This window comes from Choristoneura fumiferana, chromosome 6 (genome assembly GCF_025370935.1).
Source record: "Choristoneura fumiferana chromosome 6, NRCan_CFum_1, whole genome shotgun sequence".
Classification (NCBI taxonomy): Eukaryota; Metazoa; Arthropoda; class Insecta; order Lepidoptera; family Tortricidae; genus Choristoneura; species Choristoneura fumiferana.
This window is the reverse complement of record NC_133477.1, coordinates 10,240,006-10,261,415: the sequence shown is the minus strand read 5'-3', so window position 1 is coordinate 10,261,415 and position 21,410 is coordinate 10,240,006. Positions and strand designations below refer to the sequence as shown.

The following is a 21,410-nucleotide window of genomic DNA, read 5'->3' as shown; positions in this document are numbered from 1 at the left end:
AAAAAAAACAACCAAATGATGACCCATCCTTATTTGAAGTCGGTTAATTTTTTTTATGATACTAAACGATAAAATTTCTCTTTAAGGATTTAAGGTAGTTTCCCCCCAGGGCCCGACTTATTTTTCCACACTGTATATTTAACTTTTGAGCGTACCTACTATATCCACGTAGGAGCTACATTAAAGCTCTGCCATTCTGAGAAGAAGCCAGTGCCCTACAGGACGTATAGGATGTATAGGTTAGAGATGAGAGATGCATTAAAGGCAACTTGCATAGACCGTTGGGTAAAAAATTAAATCGTCAAACCTGGGTTATGACAGGTCACAGGAATCTATTACGACACTACTTAACCTTGGGTTAGTAGGGGAGACCAAAGAGAGTTTGGACAGAGGAGAGTAGTGACAACGTTGATTTTTCGGAGCTTATTAATTGCTAGCGAGCTCGAAATAGCGCGCGTTTTTACCCGACTGCCCGAAGGAGGGTTATGTATTTCGAGCGTATGTATGTATGTATGTGGGTATGCATGTCCATTTCTTTGGTCCTCGCTGCAGCCTAAACGGCTAGACAGATTTTAACATATGAGGTATCATTGGATTTGTCATAACTGTTGGAGTGACATAGGCTATATAATATTTCAATATGGCGTCTGCGAACAAAAATATGGCGGAGGAATAAAAAAATATATTTTGTATTGTAACAATAGGGGTATCAAATGAAAGCTAATTAATTAGCCTATTCTAAATATATATGGGTTATAATGCTTTTAATCTACCGTTTTCACATAAATATCAAAAAAATGTAAATAAAACATTAAATTTAAAAAAAAAGAAACAAAAAAACCCGATTGTATTGTATTGAATTGTAAAACTCTTTATTGTACATAACACATAAAATAAATAACACGGTAATAAGATGTACAAAGGCGAACTTATCCCTTAAAGGAATCTCTTCCAGTTAACCTTTGAACGATTGCCAAAACTAAAAGGAAGAAAATAAGCCTAGTGGTCTAGAACTCTGTTAAGCAGCTAATTTAAAGTTCAACAGTCGGGACCCGTTTAAATTGACGCTCAAAAACTCTTAGTAATGGGTCCCGACTGTTGAATTTTAAATTAGCTGCTTAACAGAGTTCTAGACCACTATGCTTATTTTCTTCCTTTTAGTTTTGGCAGTCAGGTTTTTTTTTATTTTTTGATTTAGTTCAAGTCTCGAACGCGTGCTGTTGCGAGATCGCTAGCAGTTAATATACTCGTAAGTTTCCAAATATCGACGTTGTCACTACTCTCCTCGGTCTCCCCTACTTAACTCGGGGTCGCATAGTGCAAAAGATGAAAAAATAATGAAATATAGAAGTCGCGTATACAAAGAGATTTCACCCAGATACCCCATTATTCAAGGCATCTGTCTGGTCTTGTATTATTCTTATTAGACTATTCATTATGGTGGCATTTAGAAAATATTTACGGCGTCGTGTCGGCATGACGGGAATGTAGTCGAGATAGGCGTTCGCGGCTGGAAGCATTTTGCATTAACTAGAAACTTATACGCAAATTGTTTAAAAATGCCTTTGTTATATTGTCACAATTTTTTACCAGATGTAATACTTAACACCTTGAAGAGAGTCGCCGTATTGTTATTTTAGATGTTTTTTCATCATATATATTATTTATTCAGTAAACAATTTGTTCTATAACAAGAAGGTAGATTCGGTAGTTATTCTTACTGTTAATTTGTTCTTTATCATAACTTTATAACGTGAGAATTTAGGAAGACAAAGCGCAATCTTATAAAAAAAATCAGAGGAAGTGCCAGAATAGCTAACTGCCGCAATTAGGGACGTCTTTTAATATATTAATATAATAAATAATACGCAAATAAGCGAATACGCTTCTTTAAAAGTTTAAGAATGGAATTTGTAAGATATTCATTGTCGTTACTTGACTTATCTGAGTACGGCAGATCGTGGTTTTATGTAAACACCAACCTTAAAATATAATTTGCAACAATAAATCGCCACCTTCCAATATTATTGGTCGAGGGGGGAGGAACTACACAATGATTATTTATAAGTGGTACAATACTCGTACCCAGTCATATTCTAAAGTCATTCTGTGGTTAATGCTTACCTGGTCCCAGCAACAGGTTGCCACACAGCGTCTAAGGCAGAGTGCGCGGGCGGCGGTGGGTCCACGCCGTCTGCGCCGGTCTCTGTCCTGCCTTCCCAGCCCTGCAGTAAAAAAAAAAGAAATCATGTTTTGTTTTCAAAGTTGCATCCTTGTAAAGGGAACAGCCGTGTGAAGGGAGGTTGACTGTAACATTCGTTTATTAGGTAACTAAGCAATTCATATCCAAATTATATTTTAACTGATTGTCACACATTACTGATGAAATTAAGTACCTAATTACATATTACCTGTCAGCACCACCGTCTTAATTTCCTTCATATAAAATTAATATGTAAGTATTTTGTACTATGCACAGAAAAACCAGAAACAGAGACCAGCACTAGGAATCGAACCCAGGTCCTCAGCACTCCGTGCTGCGTGCTATAACCCCTACACCACTGCTGGACAGGAATCTAGACACGATTTTTCCTATGCATACATATCTCAGGTTGCTTATTTCTACTTTGCTACTTGAGCAGCAGCACTAGCGACATCTATGTTGCGTCGACAGACGTCACACTCCCATCCCAGTCCCAGTGGGTTCGATTCCCAGTGCTGGTCTCTTTTTCTGGTTTTTCTGTGCATCCATGTCTCAGTTTGTATTTTCGATATGGTTTCACGGGATACCCGTAAAAGTAACAAATTTGGAGTTGAAATAAAAAATACAAAAAGACTCCAAAAAATCAATTATAATTTGATTGCTTAGTAGCGACATTTCTTGTCTGGGTGAGCGGTTGGTTCCGAAAGAGTGTGACGTCTGTCGACGCAACATAAATGTCGCTAGTGCTGCTGCAGAAATAAGCAACCTGAGATATGTATGCATAGGAAAAAATTGTGTCTAGATTCCTGTCCAGCAGTGGTGTAGGGGTTATAGCACGCAGCATGGAATGCTGAGGACCTGGGTTCGATTCTCTGTGCTGATCTCTTTTTCTGGTTTTTCTATGCATCCATGTCTCAGTTTGTATTTTCGATAGTATTTTGTACCAGATCCATGATTCAGTAAAGCTCAGTCTATACCAGTATTAAAGATTATTATCGTTGTATTCTGATTCCGATAGCAGTGATTGCCGACCTTGTGGCAGTGATATGAGTTCCAATATTGACTCAGTAGGTTGATTAATGTGTACCTAGTACGGTTTATTATGTTTAGTTTACATTTTTGTCCCTCTATTACATTAATGTCACTAATAGCTTTCTGTTTCAATGCAATCATGCCCTATAGAAATTTTTCATCTTAAGTTGCAATCTTATAGCGAATGTCGGCCATCATTAGGGCATTTATAGTCTTACCGAAAACTTTTACAATCTTAGATTTCAGCGGTAGCAGAATAACTAAGTATATATTTTAAAGCACAACGTCTACTAGGGTCATCTACTTACTTCTATTAATATAAAGTTAACACTTCATTTTGAAAGGCAAGGTATTTCAACGGTCTTGGACAGTGTCCTCTATTTTTCTTTAAAGTTAAAATATTTTAGAGTTATAACCGTTACAATAATGACTGCTACATTAACAAAATTAAAGTCTCACGGGACATCTAGATACCATAACTAGTTATACAACGATTATCAGGGCGTGGCAAACATATTAAGTTAGTAAGTACCGAGTATAGTGCATTAAAAGAAACAAGCCATTGTGAATCAACGGTCCCACATGATATATACCTAAATATGGCTTTATAACAATAAATAAATAAATAAATAATAAATATCATGGGACACTTGACACCAATTGACCTAGTCCCAAACTTAGCAAAGCTTGTACTATGGATACTAGGCAACGGATAAACATACTTATACAGATAAAGACATAAATAGATTCACACAAATATCTGCCCCGGCCGGGAATCGAACCCGGGACCTCAAGCTTGGTAGCCAGGTTCTCCAACCACTTGGCCATCCGGTCGTCAATATATTATATACAATATTTATTGTAGCCAAGGTTGAAAGCATAAACTTAATGGAAACAGAGTCTAGTTTCATCCCTTTTGATAGAAAGGATGAACGCGAGGAATTTTTATTTGTTCCCGAGGCTTAGGGGCATGGCACTGGAATCCGCTCGCTTATTCGCGCCCCTGTCAGCTCCACGGCTTACGGCCAACTCGCCTATATTTTATTCCCGGGCAGGCCAACTGAATAACATCCCCTATTAAAACTAACATGCCCAATCGCACACAAATTGGGTTATTCCGTTTTAAACGAGTTTCTCAGGGTCTGGGGCTCTGATTTATACAAGTGCAACAGTGCCCGCTAACATTCCTGTGAAGTGTGCGTTTCATTATGCGATATAAAAATTACAAAACACAAGTTCAAAATATACTGAGCGGCCAAAAAATTTGGCCCTCAAATGTATGCAGAATCAGTAATTTTGTATAAAGAGTGGGCCAAATGTGCCGCTGAGTAATGTATAAAAGGTTTGATTCAACACAACATAGAATCATTTAGTTAAAAGCATACGAGTAGATATAGTATAGAAAGAACTATCTTAAGACTAAGCCGGTCTTGAAGTTAGCGTTACCTGTTACACGGTATCTTACTTTGTATAGGTATTTTAGATAAACGGTTAAAAATTATAAATCAAAAACTTACTATGTAAATACGATAATAAATGCTCCAAGGCATGGTTTATCTATTATTTTGTACGTTGGCAGTAAGTAATAGTATTAAGGCTATGGCGTGAGTGATAAACGATCAGGCAGGAAATATCTTCTAGAACGGACAAAAAGTCCTTAATGTTTTACTACCGACAATGACATTTATTGATACTTGCCTCTGCGCTGTTCTGTTTGGGGCGAAAATAAACTTGATAACGATTATGCGGAGAGTTATTAATGTTATTTTATTACAGTAGTTTAGCGATCTATAACACAATCCCCGCCTTTTATATTTAGCCCTGGTAACAACAATATAAGTCTATGAACTATACTTGAATTAAGTTACAGAGTTAAAACCAGCAAAATTTCCGTCACTCCGTAAGCTAGGTAGCCAATTTATTATTTTGGCTACGGCCAGCTCCCGCAAGATAAACAAATTGAGAAAAAAAGTACCTAATGCAATAATATATCATATAAGTAAGACCTAACGAACAAATTTTCTGAATATCTGCTAGAGTAGCAGCAAGTAGTTGTTAATAATAATTTCCATACCATTTGCTGAATGCTAACTATTACTAAGGTTCAATTAATCCCAAACTGTAACATGGCCGTTGACAGGTTTCGAGATGGTACTTACTGGCAATATCTTTGGAGTGTTGCCCTAAATTCCTTGACCCGGACAGCCTCAATTTGCATGCTTACAAACTTAACCTCTTGAAATACATTGAAGTACTTACTCGGAATCAGAAAGGTATTTTAAGTTTTTCACTGTTAGAAATTATTATAGCTGATAACTAAATTATTTAAAAATATTGGAGACCCTAATAATATTAGATTGTTATAATGGTAAATAAGAGTGAGTGAGAAATATTTGACTTAAGGTAAAGGTACACTATAACGGGATAGCACGTGAAACCAGGGTTTTTGATTTAAACTTCAAAATAAGAAAACCTTAAAATGTTGTATTTTTATACCATACTATTGTAGACTACATCTACTCTGAACTCTAATATAATATTCTCAACTCTTCTAAGGCCGTTTTTGACCTTTCCAAAGTTAGGGTGTCGTCGCTTGTGCTCTTGTTCGTAACGTGATGTCGACGAGGAGCGCCACTTGCTTGGAATAAATTAAGTACTTTAATAATACTAAAATTTATAAAATTGTTGATAGATAAGAGTATGTTTTAAAGCCAAAATTTAGAAAAATAAGAAAATTACATAGATAATTTCATTTAATAATTAACAAGCTATGAAATATTAATCTTAACAAAACTTGATTTAATAATAGTAAAATCATAAGTGTGTAGCAGGTAGACAGCAGTAAATAAAATAATTTACATGTGAAATGTATGCAAAAATCAAATGAAATAATGTCATAATTCAAGCACAATGACAATGATCAAACCAAAATATTATACGAGGTATACATTAAGTATAAATAATGTTTTTTTTTCTATTTTTACATGCTCCTGATTTTTGGTATGAAAATGATGTTTTAATCCACTATAATAATTATAACAAATAAACATTTACGAACAAAAGATATAAGTACCTACAAAAATGAAATCATTTTTTTTCTTATGTATTGCATAAGAACGCGGAATGGAGTGCACTAGTTCATTCCCGGAACCATAGAGCGACCGAATTTTTACTACGGATTGATGGATAAACGGATCTTTCGGAAATAGTGGGGCACCATAAAAATCTAACCAAAGCGGCGAAAAACAGTGTATTATAGTCAGAAATGGACAAAATGCAATTAACGATTAAAATGACGATAGATTAATCTCAGTCGTAAGACTTACGATTAATTTTAGTCAGGATTAAATTGATTGTCAATTATTACCGGCGACTACATTTTTAAGCAATTAATTAATTAGATTAATTTTCTCTCGATTAATAAGTATTAGAAATAAATATTTTTTTGTACTAAATATCACACAGTATTCATACTAGAATGATTTTCCAAGTGCACAACACATGACAAGACATATTTAATTTTTGTAACGTGCGTATTTCTTAATCGAGATTTTAATCGTGAAATTTAATCGATTAAAATAATGATTGATCAATCGTTATTCGAATACTCCGTTCATTGATTTAATCGCGACTAAATTAATCGCGATTAATTTTGTGACGATTGATTGTTCAGTCGATTGATTAGTTCATAAAAAAATTAATAGATTAATGCCCATCTCTGAATATATTTAGTAAGTGGAGGTTTTCATTTGTGGGAAATATTAGCTTTTATGATAATAAATATGCCCTCCAAATGAAATATTGCGTCATATATCGGAACAGTGTACGTTTACCTTATCTATAAACATTTTAAATCATCGACGGCGATTAACGGAAGTACATTTAAACTTATTTAATAGGCAGCAATTAACTACCTGTAGTTAAAGGTTATACAGCCACGATTGTAATGTAAACATTGAACACTTTTTAGCGATTTAATGACAAGATAAAACATTTCATATAGTTGAACCATTATAATGAATCAATTTGAGTTATTAAAAGCTTTTACATTTAACTTGTTAAAACTATCTTTAGCATTGGCAAACAACGTTTAACTGCTGGCATGCGCGTTACTTCGAAAATAAAATAATAATGTGCGTGAATTTCTTTCTTAACCTACTGGAAGGCAAAATAGAAGGAAAACGAGATAGAGGAAGACCAAGATTGACCTATTTTAGCCAGGTAAAGGGCAGGGTGGGTGTCGTGTCGTATCAGGAAGACAAACAGCTGGCCAAAGACCGTGCGGAGTGGGACTACTCTACCGACAAGAGCATAATAGATTTTAAATTTAAGAAGAAGGAGATGATAAAAGCAACTTCTTAAGAGAAGATTTCTTAACAGTGACGTAGATGTGGAATTGGAATTGCATACACTATTTTGTTCAATTATATTAACATCCTTAGTAAATGATCTCTAGACAAGTTTCTTAACTTGTTTTCCTTAATTCCAGCCGACAGCTGTAGGTAGGGGAAACCAAAAATATCCTAAATATTTATCATAGTGATCCGTACTCATTTACGAGACCAAGTCTTTCGTCTGTTTTCCTAAATAAAGTTATCGTAAAAGCTCTCGAACGCCAGCCAGAAGGAAATGCTCAAAGTTTGTTGCCCTTGAGAAATATTAGATTTGGTTTTATCCCCAACAGTCACGGTTAGTTTCTCATTTCTCTTAAAGCAAATTTATTGCTTTGATATCTTATTTAAGGATACCGTGTGCCGTGTAGTAGGTACTTACTCGTATGCTGGATGGCGGCCGGAGAGATTACCAATGTTTCATTTGCCTTGAATGATGTAGCTAAACTGGTGTTAAACTGCTTTTGTTAGGGTTTCGTACCCAGAATGGCAAGAATTGTGTCTGTCCGTCCGCGGCTTTGCTCAGAGACTATCAGTGCTAGAAAGCTGTAATTTTGCACGGATGTACTCGTATGTAGCAACCAAGCAACCATATCGACAAAATGGTACAAAAAATTGAAAAAGCAATTTTTGAAAGTATCTCCCATTGACGTAAAGTGGGGGTATTTTTTTCCCATCCAATCCTATAGTGTGGGGTATCGTTGAATATAGATCTTTTAAATTCATTGAGGGTTGTCAATACGATCCGATTCAGTGATCTGTTTGCGAAATATTCAAATCGTGCGTCCCCCCAAGGTCACCCCCCTCCCCTCCTGAAAAATGTGAAAAAAATCATGATGGTATGGTAGTAAAATATATCATTATTTACAAGAAAAACTATAAAAGCTAAGTTTGCTTGAAAATATAAATTTGACCATTACCGACGCGTAGTGGCGCTCTCTCGTTTACCTACCTATTCAAAACAAGCTAACTTTTTTACCTATTTAGAGACAAGATGTGAAAATGTGACGATATCGAAAAAGACGTAAAATGAAAATGTAAACAAAATTCCGAGACATTTCATACCTACATCAGACATAAGCACATGCATGTATCTCACAGGTGAATGACCTCAGCTAGTGTTGTTGCTAAATGTTTAATTTTCAGACCACAACTAAGTATTATGTATACTTACAATAAAATTAAGGTACTAAAATTGAGCAACGTGAAAACATACATTACTTTACTGTGTTCATGTTAATATCCATCCATTACTTTGCCTATGACGAAAATAAAAAGTTAGTGTCAAATCAAAACAAAGATATTGTGCAGGCACCTACCTATTTTTAAAAATCAATAGTAAGTCTTCTTCGCTGCCTGCCGCGCCACAATAATTTGAATAAACGAAGACCCACTGTCTCGACAGCATAACTATTTCCTTGGTGAGAGTTGATAGGTGGAATACTTATTATGTCGCTAGATAGCAGTGGCGAAGCGTCCATAGAACTCTATTCCCACCGGCTTGCCCAATATTTACAAAATAGCACAACAAGACTTACAGAATTTATGAAAGATGTAAGCGATCTTTGCTACGGCTTTACCACGAATATATCTGACGCCACGCCACTGCTAGATAGCGTAAGTATCGTGAGATCTGGTTGACATTACTTACAGCTTTGCTTGCGATGGGCTCATTTAGTTATAAACTACTTGGGAACGGCAACTAGCCTGTCAAACCCACAATAAAGTACTGTGATCTCAATAAAGTATTGTGTATCTGTGAGTCAAAACTCAATTTATCTAATGTTTGTTACCTACATCGTAGATCTTCTCCTAATCGTATCTGAAGATTTCCGACACCACACAACAGACCCTATACTACGAGTAAGAAGTGCGAAATTCGAACTTTCGTATCTGCGGGCTACTACGAAACTCGAAACTCGATCTATTGATCTCCATAGTCTAAGGCGATAGCCCTCATTTATATGTTGTTAGTCTGTGCCTTTGGTCTGTGCCATGTCTGTGCCAGTTTAAAAAAATATATATTTTTCATTCATTCCATTCAGTAGTCAGCAATGCTACTACGAAACTCGAAGTTCGTGTCGTGCGGTCCCTCTGACACTTATACTATACGCGAGCGAGAGGGACGGTACGATACGAATTTCGAGTTTCGAGTTTCGTAGTAGCCCTGCTGCTGGCCGTCCCGCTTATATTATTTTATACGGTACGATACGAACTTCGATTTCCGAATTTTGTAGTCCCAGTTTGTGTCCCAGTCTTTATTGTATCGCTCCACGTTATTGATTTAGGAGTATAGGAAAGTTTTTTAAAAATTATTTTCGTTTGACATGAAATTGATCAAAAAGCGGGAAATAAATGTATACAAAATAAATTTGGTTAATTAAGATCATTAATTTCATGTTGATAATTGTGATACAACTATACATAAAATCTAAATTTAATCTGTTTCGTCTCTTTTCCACCCACTCGGTATAGGTGGTGTTATTATTATTTGTAATATTATAATGGTAGAATTACTTCTCTTAATTTACTAAAATCAATGTTCACCTTCGATCAAGGCTTGTCCTCGACCTGATTACCTACTTTCCACAAACAAAACTTTAATTTGATTCAGAGATATTCTACGCACGTGCCCCTTCATTCCCGGCCATTGAAAAGATTAATCAGTTTCGAAAACTTTGATATTCAACCACACGTAAATGAGAGTGAATGTTTGTTTTCAACCCCATTAGACTTCTAAAGCGATTATATTTTAAAATTAATTAACTTTTATAACAGAGAAAATATAACAAATTTTACATGTAATTAAATTAAATGAAATGCAAGTAAAACACTGACGGGTCTTGACAGATGGACAACGATGTGATCCTATATTCTATTCTATGAGGGTACCGTTTAAAGGTCTCTCTACCCACTACACCATATCATGCTATAAGTAACTAACCGTAATAGGAACGTGTCAGGAACGGAATCACAAGCACATAGGTACATACACGCGACGGCGACGGTTGGTTAGGAAACGTAGTAGTGGGCATAGTCTCATAGTTTTGAATACAAAAAATATATATTTCTCTGACAACCTTAAAAAAAGAGGAAGCTACTCAATTAAGGTGTACGTGTGATCAACGCTGCCCATTGATACCCGCAACATAAGATTCTTAATTCTGCATACATTCAGAGCCCTCAGTGTGCGAATCCAACAAAAATGTGTCCGGTTAGATATTCCTCTTGATTGTAAAATATCATTTTTTTACTTTTCGGTTTAAAAAAACGTTTTCGGTTGTATTCCATCGTTCAGTTCATCATCATCATCATCAGCCGGAAGACGTCCACTGCTGGACAAAGGCCTCCCCCTTAGAATGCCACAATGAACGTCAGCTCGCCACTTGCATCCACCGGTTTCCCGCAACTCCCACGATGTCATCAGTCCACCTGGTGGGAGGCCTGCCAACGCTTCGTCTTCCGGTCCGTGGTCGCCACTCGAGGACTTTTCTCCACGGTTATCTGTTCTTCGAGCGATGTGGCCTGCCCATTGCCACTTCAATTTGCATATCGTTCAGTTGCTAGCACTAATATCTGACACTACAACGCGTGCATAAATATCTGATAATGACTCTATTAAATTATATTGTAACGGATAACTCACGTCTTAAACCGAGTTTACGACGTGAGTCGACCTACGAAATAGCCCGAAACATGTCGAGCTAAAGCGTTACAATATCATTTAATATGAGTGAGTCTCACAGTAGTTTCATGTTCAAAATGACTATTTCTAGAACCGATAGGACGTGCCAGATATTTTTGCACACTCTACTAGAGTGTAGAGTGACTGTACTAGAAAATAAAATAGGTAAATACCTATACACGGTACTTGACGCCGAGACCGTAACGTCAACATTGTTCAAACGTGTTAGCCCAGTTAACCATGAACACCGACTTAAGTGCTTCTGTTTTGAGCGAATTTTCTCCTGTAACTTAATTTACATACAGATAACTGCACCGTCGTATAGATGCTGAATCGATAAAATTCATCATCTAATTCAGTAGCCGAAACTAAATTCGTGATTAATATTGAAAAGTTCTAGTCGTAGTGGACCTTCAGTCCATTCAAAATAATTTCATCAAGGGGATATCACTTTAGTTAGCGCGTCGTATCTCACTCAAGTGGCATTAGCACCAACAATTATAATAATCAGTACTTGGGCGACCGAGCTTAGCTCCGAGTTCTTTTTAGGTTTTCGCACCTCAGTTAGCAAAACGGAACCCGAACGGAGGACCACTTTGTTGCTCGTCTGTCTATCTGTCTGTCTGTCTGTCCGGCCGTCATCCAAGACCTCTTTCTCAGAAACGCGAGGAGGTATCAATTTAAAATGAATAACAAATACTTAGGTCTACTCCACGTGGAGCAGTGAAAAACCTCAAACTCCTAAGTCAACGTAATCAATAGATGGTCATCATCATTTAACACGCTTAAAAATATGATTATAAGCGTTCGAACTAACGATCATGATGCTCGGTGCTACGCGACGAAGATACGGGATAAAACCCAACTACTTAAGTGTCGGATATTAAAACAAAATGTAGTTTCAACGGTAACTTTGTAACATAAGAAGCTATTCCAATTGCTTATTTTTATTTAAGAAAGCGCCGATGACAAATAAAAACGACATACTAATCAACGGATCCGGAATTTTTGCGGTATTTTTCATCTGTTATCATAGTGACTTCTCACTTATCGACTCTACCTAAAGATATCGATAGTGATAATAATATTCACAAACCCATCTATCATCAAACCAGTGGCTAGGAGGTACTGTGCACCAGGGCCCCGGACCCAGGGGGCCCTCTAACCTAAGCTTTGAAAAGAGAGAAGCATAAAAGAAAAGAGAAAAAAAATGTTGTGAGCAGGCTCTAGCCATTTTTTTAGGTACTTAAATGTTTTTGAAGGCCAATAAAAGTTCAAGCTACATGGAAAGAAGGATGATGGCCCGATTCTTTCTCTATGCACCGGGGCCCTTATCCACCTAGTTACGCCACTGCATCAAACTTGCATAAACGTAGCTATCATAAGGTCGCGGGTGAGCAGTCATTATTTTAGTTAATTTGACACTAAGTATTAAAGTTCCATATATAATTTATGATTGAGATCCGACATTTCCCGGTGCACGGTGGAAATACATTATTCACTATATCTGTGGCAATTAATAGGTGTTAACTTCTTTTTAGTCTGTCTCAAACATAGAGCTTTTGTTACCAGAATTTTTCGATGTGCAAATAGAAAACGTGCCAGACAAAGACAAACCATTCAAGTGGAAACCTTTCGTTTAAGCTTTCAGGATATATTGGTGGTTGTTGTTTGTTCAAAGCTCATATTTACACACTACGTACTCGTACAAGGGCTGCTACTTATGAATCTGGAATCGGAAAAATTAACTCATTTATAAGCTGTATGTAACCCTGAATGTAAATTTACGCATGGTAAATACGAAGAGATATCCAGAAACGAAGAATCTTTCATCATGACATGACAATGCCAGCTCTCATACATCAGGCGAAACAAGTTGGTTTTTGGAACCTCAGAAGATCGAATTAAGGGCCCTGATCCCAGCCCTGATCTGGCACCCTAAGTCATGACGTGACACGCACACGCACCGTTGTAATTTATGAAACTTTATAGAAAGATGCCAGACCAGATGCGTGGCGTGCGTACTAGCATCTTTCTATACAATTTCGTATATTACAACTGATTACTGGTGCGTGTGCGTGACACGCACACGCATCTGGTGTGCAGCGGCCATTTTTTATTTCCAAGCGTGAAGAATAAATTACGTTGTCAATGATTTCGATACGAGAAGAAGCAGTCGCTGCGTTCAAACAGCACGTTTTGGAAATATCTCAGTCGGACTGGAAAAAGTGCTACAAAAGTTGGTTTTAACGCGTGAAAAAGTATATCGAACATCACAGAGAGTATTTTGAAAATCAATGAAACCATTATTTTATTCTAATATATAAAATTTTCGTGTCAGTGCTTGTGACCAAGCTCCTCCGAAACGACTTGTTATGGTTCCGGAGCCAAAATGGCAAAAACGGAACCCTTATAGTTTCGCCATGCCTGTCTGTCTGTCTGTCTATCCGTCCGTCCGGGTTTTTGGGCGTGTCCGACACGCTCTTGGCCGGTTTTTCGGTTGTATTCGGTAGGTCTGAGAATAGGACGTAAACTATTTTTCATACTTCTACGCGGACGGAGTCGCGGTCAACAGCTAGTTTATTTACATAAGTATAGTATAAGTAGTATTCCGGATTGATAAGTAGCAGCCCTCGTACCATTTACTAAGATGAGAACCAACGGAGAATAACGATCCTTGTCTGGAAAGTTATTTTATTAAAGTTTGGTATTGGAACCTGGACAATTCTCCCTTTAAAAGTTGAAGTATCTTTGCTTAGTATTCCTAGGCTAGATACTATTATTTAGTATAAATGCGAAAGTTTGTATGTGTGTGTGTGTGTGTGTGTGTGTGTGTGTGTGTGTGTGTGTGTGTGTGTGTATGTGTTTGGTGCTCTTTCACGCTAAAACGGTTGGACCGATTTCTATGGAATTTAGTATGTAGATAACTGGAGACCTGGAAAAACGGGATTTCCACGGGACATGGATAAAATCTCGAATTAACAACCACTGGGCTTAGAGTCATTTAATTTGACATGGTTATTTTTAATCCAACGGCAATGAAAATCACGATGTAACTTTCGGGAATCCTCATGGGAAGTTTCGTTTTTCGAAAATACAAACTGAGACATGGATGCACAGAAAAACCAGAAAAATAGACCAGCGCTGGGAATCAAACCTAGGTCCTCAGCAATCCGTGCTGCGTGCTATAACCCCTACACGACCGCTGGACAGGAATCTAGACACGAATTTTTCTTATGCACACATATCTCAGGTTGCTTATTTCTATTACGCTACTTATGCAGCAGCACTAGCGACATCTATGTACCGCTCTCATCGAGAGACGTCACACTTTTTCGGAACCAACACACTCTTTCTTTCTTTTTCTATTTTCGATATGGTTTCACGGGATACCTGTAAAAGTAACAAATTTGGAGTTGAAAATAAAAAATACAAAAAGACTCCAAAAAACCAATCATAGTTTTGTTTTTACTTCTACACCCGGCTGAACGGATTTGGTATCTAGCTGACAGCTAAAAATATCGAAAATAACGCATAGGCTACTTTTTATCCCGATATTCCCACGCGATACATACGCGGGTCATGTCATGAAATTCGGCATGGTTATTTTGACATTGGAAATGTCTTTTCGTTCGCTCCAGTGTAGGCTCCGATTACACAAAAAAGTGAGATCCCCTTATATATCGGAGAGTTGTGAAGATATGATATTCAAAAAAGACTCAAAAGACGCGTACTCACGAGAGCTGTAAGGTGCAAAAAGAATTATTCGAGAAAGTCTAAAAGGAAAAGAGTAATGGCCGAAATAGTGTAAAAAAAACCCCGAATTTTTGATTTTGGCACTCGATATTTTGGAAACGAAGAATGATTTCAAAAATTTGAGAAAAATCTCTGAACAGTTTAGTCAGCTACAATTTGAGCCTAAAAAAAACGATCGGGCCTAACCTGTTTGAAAAAAGTCAGAACGACAATAAAATACTTAATTATCATTCAATGCTGTAGTTTTATTTTGTAATCTTTTCCTTATTCCGACTTTCACGTCGCTCAGCGATAATATTTTTTCGAATTCCGTAGATTGCGACCGTGCAGCACGAAATCTGTGAATTTTTCAAATACGTTGCTACGAAAAATCATTTATATTGTAATATAAATGGAGTAATAGATACAAAAGTTCTCATTATCGTATCTTAATGTAGGTACTTATTCCATTAAATAATATAGAACGTCTCTGAGAGTGTCAGTAAAAATTTGTTCTTATCATAAATCCGTTGACAAAATAAATGCCGCATTTCTCTACGTAGCATTTGAATAATAATACCTATTTTTATCTTAGCTCTATTGATCTTAGTAATCTAGCCAGAGAGTACCTACCTATTCCTTAACAAAGCAAAGCTCTTTTGTGTTTAAGATATGCTTAGTTTCCTGTTTACCTTACGAAATATTAATTCATAATCCCTGGGTAATACCAAATTAATGACTGATTGAGATGTAACAAACGGCTAAATTAACTGCTCTTTTTAAATCAAAAGAGTCTTCAATTAATAAGAGATTTAGTAGTGTATTGATCGTGTTTAAATAACACAAGATTTTTTTAAACAACTTCCAAACGAAAGGAGTGTATTTTTTGCTGTAGAGATATTATGAAAACAGTAAGCAACAAAGCTTTTTCTATTGCTTACAATTTGTTTACATATTTTCCAGAAGTAGAGTCGTCGCTGGAAGATAGTGCGTCACGTTTGTTCGTTTTTTCATTAGCTTTGTTGCAAAGAGAGCTTTGTTTGATTGGCGCAGCGCGCTCTTGCCGCGCAGTAGGTGGGTATACCGGAACGAGATAAGAATAAATTTATTTACAGAACACATATCACCCAAACAATGGTTCGAGTGAAGTGGATTGTCGGTACATTACACAGGCTTCATCATAATTAAACATCAAAGCTCTTTGCTCAAAATATCTAACACGCAAAAACGTTATACAATAGGTAGGTGTACAGATGTCGTGAATAATGTTTTGTCATCGTATTTTCTCGCAAAAGTTCGTATATATCTTGCTTTCTCAACTAGCTTACTAAAGTTTACTAAAGCAAATTGAGAAAGCAATATAAATTCGAAGTTATCTGAAAAAATACGACGACAAAACATTATTCAATAGATCGACCATGTTCAGATCTATTTGAGTACCTAGACAGCTACAATTATTACGAAAGCGACTACATGGAATGTTATCGAATATTCTAAAGTAAACATGGATCAAATATGTAAGATCTAGACGAATGACTAGAAATTTACATAGATTATAAAAGTTTTAATTAAGAAAGCTTAAATTTATTTTTTTATTCAATAAAAGTGTTTATTTATTAAGAATTGAAGTAAGAACTTTTATTGTCCTGAGCCCAGATTCCTCGTAATTCATTCAAACACAAGTATCAAACTTTGTATCACCATTGACATTCTCAAAATCCTATATTGACTAAAGTGTTAGGTATGTACAAAGTCACAAATGTTATTTATGTAGGAATAGCAGGTAAATAATAACAGACTCAAAATTTAACAAACGAGTATAAACATTTCCAAACAAACTCCGTGATTACAGTAATCGTCATAAAAAACTCACATCCGATTTACGGGAAAACCGCGCGTATCAAAATTTGTAAACATCTGTGATCCGTAAATTTGATTGCTAACCTGCAGGGCATCACTGTAGCGGGACCTTGCGGAGTTGACAGGAGGCCTCTCCAGAAGCAGGAGCTCAGTGAGAATGATCACTCCGAAGACAGCGAAGAACATGATGAAGATAAAGAAGCTGATGTTGGCGCGCTCTTTGGCGCGGGTGGGCGCCGCGCGGGGACGCCAGCGCATCCTGATGGCAGGATGTTTTGGGTACTCTCATGGGGTGGTTGGTCGGCGTACGTTCCCGGCAATCACTATCATCGCCGTACAATCGCGTCACGTTGGCCACGTGCGACTCTCCGCACTGGCGCGCAGTGAATGACAGGACTTTGTTGGTGCCGCGGGTTGCAAGCGATAACTCCAATTTTGGGAAAACTAGCACATGTAAATACTAATTCTAGCATGTAAGTGTACTGTAATACTAACAAATTATGGGTTTTTATGCCTGAAATAAATGACTTGAATTAACGGTATCTCGTATTGATGTCTCCTAAGAGATAAAACAATATGAAGACCTACCTACCTGTCGCCCGTGACTTCGCCTGCGAATAATTCGTTTATAAGTTTTCCAGAAAAAGTGTTCTTAGTATTAATCGATATCATTAACTATGTGCTAAATTTCATTTAAATTCATTCAGCTCTTTAAACGCGAAAGACACACATGTCTTATACATAATAGTATAGCTTCACGAACTTTCGCATTTAAGTGTATAATATAATTAAGAAGAAAGATTTTTGTGGCAAAACATAGGTACATACCTACCTAATTTTCGGTCTCTTTTAGAATTGGTCTGGTCATTTCATTTTAACATGGTTAGCTGATAGAGTATACCCACGTTCTATCGGCTGGAGACACTTTTTTTCTCTTACTTTAAAATCCTATTCACCTAAAGCTTCTTTTTAGGGTTCCGTAGCCAAAATGGCAAAAACGGAACCCTTATAGTTTCGCCATGTCTGTCTGTCTGTCTGTCTGTCCGTCCGCGGCTTTGCTCAGGGACTATCAATGCTAGAGAGCTGTAATTTTGCACGAATATATGTAAACTATGCCGATAAAACGTTACAATAAAAATTCAGAAAAAATATATTTTTAGAGTACCTACCTACCTCCCACTCACTCATCCAATCTTGTAGTGTGAGGTATCGTTGGATAGGTCTTTTAAAACCATTAGGGGGTTGCTAAAACGATTTTTCGATTTAGTGATTTGTTTGCACTAAACTATAAGGGTTAAGTTTTCTTGAGAATTATTACTTAGTAGTTTAAGAGTAAATAGCAGCTTAAAGTATAAAATATACCTAAACTTGGAATATTTTGTACAAAATACGAAATCCTTAGAAAAATATTACCTACTTATTTTTTTCTTAATGGCTACGGAACCCTATTTCGGGCGTGTCTGACACTTCTTCAGCTTTCTTCTTAGGAGAAGAAAATAAAATAATCGAAATATTCTTCTAAGCTGCATTCCAAAACCGAAATGTTTCCCGTTTCATTGAACTCCAGCAACCCCATAGAGTGACGCCGCCGCGCACGCATGCGCCGCCCGTCCCCGCTCAATGCCTCGCCGCCGAGCTTTCCGCGTGAACTTCACGGCTACAATATGCGGAATGCCATTATTATTATGACTAGGTAATGCGGTCAGAACAAACGTAAGTAGCTACTCAAAGCAAGTGAAGATCTTACGACATCAATAAGCCCTTATGGGTATTTAGTACATACCTAACTATTTTATTTTATTATATTATTATCTATCACACAGGTAGCATAGATAAGATGCCAAAGGGTAAGTTACCGTGCATAACCTTTGAGCAGATAAGGATGCAAAGTGGTTATAAACGTTATCGCTGGAAGCGTAATTAGTCTAAGAATTTATTCGCATCGGCGCACGAATCTATATTATAATAGGACCGGTAATGATATTAGAGATGTGACAAATTAGCTCACGTTCTGTTTGATTGTGGTCGCGATAAGTGGATTTTTTTTATTTAAACGAGTAATCAGGTACTTCAAGGAATGATGTAAACAACATAAAGTTGATTTATGATTTTGATGAAATTAAAGCTTTTGGTCGGGGCGTTTAGGATAATGTAGCATCCATTGATAGATATAATGTCTTACACAAGAACCTTTATTATAACGGAGGAAATAAATGAGACGAGCATAGATTTTAGGAGTTATGGTTTTAAAAGGAGCCTGTCAGATTTTTGAATACATTGTCTGCACATTTTTTTTTAAATATATATAATTACGTCAGCCGAATTACTCATATTGTTCACTAAATATTTTCTCTTCTGGTTATCTGACCAGTTAAGGCAAATGCAACTTTGATAATAAGTCTGAGTTCGAACGTAATGTTTATAATACTTACACAATTAAATACAGCTGAGGCCTTACATGAATGTTTCGATGTTCTTAAAACGATAAAAATAAGTAGATACGTATATAAACAGCTAAGTAGGTGATTGTTTGATCTCTTAAGCATGTCAGAAGAATGAATAGATAAAATCCTTTATTGAAGAATTTTTGTAAACTCTCATAATCCAAAAGTAAGAGGAAAACTGGCGGCATTCAGGAATGCTCCTGGGAACAGGCAAGAGTATTAGCCAGTGATTGAAGTACGCCCTTAGGGCCACGCCGCTGAGGAAAAATATAATTACTTTATTGTAGACATAAATAACAAATGTTTTCTTAAACTATTGTGTGTGTTGTTACCTAAATCTTTGTCTGGTAGAGACAGCTTTTTTCAAGCTTTTGTTTAATTTAATTTATTTATTAATTAGTAAGACGTGGCCACAAAATTTACAAACCATTTTTGACCACTTCCAGATATCCGACTTAGCAGAAATTCTGTAAATTCTGTGACACACCACCAGGATCATCTCCGTAGGACGAAATTCTTCAACGGTTAATATCATCGACTTGAAACATGGTGCGAATATTAGTTTGGAACGCCAATGCAAGTAGGTACAGTCAGGCCTCTCAGAATGAAAAGGCTTGGGTGTAACGGCGTGCATTGACGGTAGGCAGCCCTAATGCTACCTAACCTGCTGTTCGAGATATTGTGCAACTGCGCATGCTACTGAAGCGCTGGTTAGCAACTGCCTGCCCCGGAGTTGATACACTGCACGCTTACTACCCACAATAAATTCCCCGACGAGCCCAGTACAGACAGATTGGGAAAATCACAAGCAACAACACCGTAAAGCCCTGCCTTTCTATTAGATAGGTATGATTAATTTATCTAGTGCCCTATAGTGACTTTATATCATATAGGTAGCATGAGGGCACCAGTCGTGGACAGGAACCAATAATAGAATATTTTTTTCGCTAACCCAATATTAAGAAACGTACCTACGCTACTTTTTCTAAAACTAATAACACTTATGTGCAGATAACTGATGATCATAACTGGTAAAGTTCATGAATGGTGAGCTATAAAACATTGAATCCTTGCTGTCCATTACTGGATACTACTGTGCTTAACATGTCCATGATTGGTGCCGTCACCTTACCATTTTATATTTACCTAGTTCAAATATTTATGGAGCTAAAGGTAACTATTTAATCTTGTGGATGGTTATTGCACAGTAAAAAGTTAGCTATAATTGTTAGCTGGAGAACTTGGATGATTTTAATTTTAAGTATTAAAATAATAGTAGGTAGGTACATTAAATAATAGATAATTGTTTTTTTTTACTCACCGTAACCACTTGTACTATTATTTAAACTCGTCAAAGCTTATTCATTTGTGCGAATAAATATTCTTGTTATTCTTGAACTTTATTGTAGTGGTGAGGTAACGACCACATCAACTGGCAAATTATGAAATTAACATACCTACTTGGACAGACAATTACTTGAGCTAGCCTAAATTAGTTAATTTGTTAAACAAAATACAGCTCTGTCCATTGAGGATCAATTTTTATCCTGTGCTTAAATTATCGAAAAATTTGTAAATATCATGATGATGGGTGTAAACTGTCTGTCAGACAAATATAGCGTATCATCGGCGTATGAACCAATGAAATTTCAATATTAAAAGAGGTTGATAATATCAAGTAGGTTTTTTCAAGGCGGCACCCGTCACCCGTTCACGATAACGATCGAATTTCTAACTCTTTCCAGCCAAGAGGATAAAAAGCGACTTTCCATTCAGATTTCAAGGGATAAAGAAAGCTTTTTCGAGCTAGTGAGGTGAAAATGACAGTTTGTGTATGCGAAAATGCGACATTTGTAATTTCGACGACCGCCGCGAACAAACGTGCAATGGCTTTTACACACTTTTTTATTTTTTACATTTACTAGTTAATTCACAAAATTAAAATTTAATTCCAAGCATATAATTGTTGGGTTATTCATGTTCTTTATTTCCTTTACACATTGTTTCAAACTTAATCCATCAAATGAAGAACTATTACAGTTTTCCGTTTTTTATTTTTC

The 21,410-nt window shown here is 36.6% G+C and overlaps 1 protein-coding gene across 1 annotated transcript in view; it reads right to left on the bottom strand.

Moving 5' to 3' along the window:
* LOC141429005 (uncharacterized) overlaps window positions 1-17,384 on the bottom strand; it is a 69,109-nt gene extending 51,725 nt beyond the window's left edge. Inside the window, exons 1-2 of the mRNA XM_074089140.1 lie at window positions 16,991-17,384; window positions 2,125-2,225 (exon numbers count right to left, since the gene is read on the bottom strand). Of these exons, the coding sequence (XP_073945241.1) occupies window positions 2,125-2,225; window positions 16,991-17,164 (275 nt within the window). The 5' untranslated portion in view covers window positions 17,165-17,384. The remainder of the gene's footprint in view (window positions 1-2,124; window positions 2,226-16,990) is intronic.
* Window positions 17,385-21,410: the final 4,026 nt, after the last annotated feature.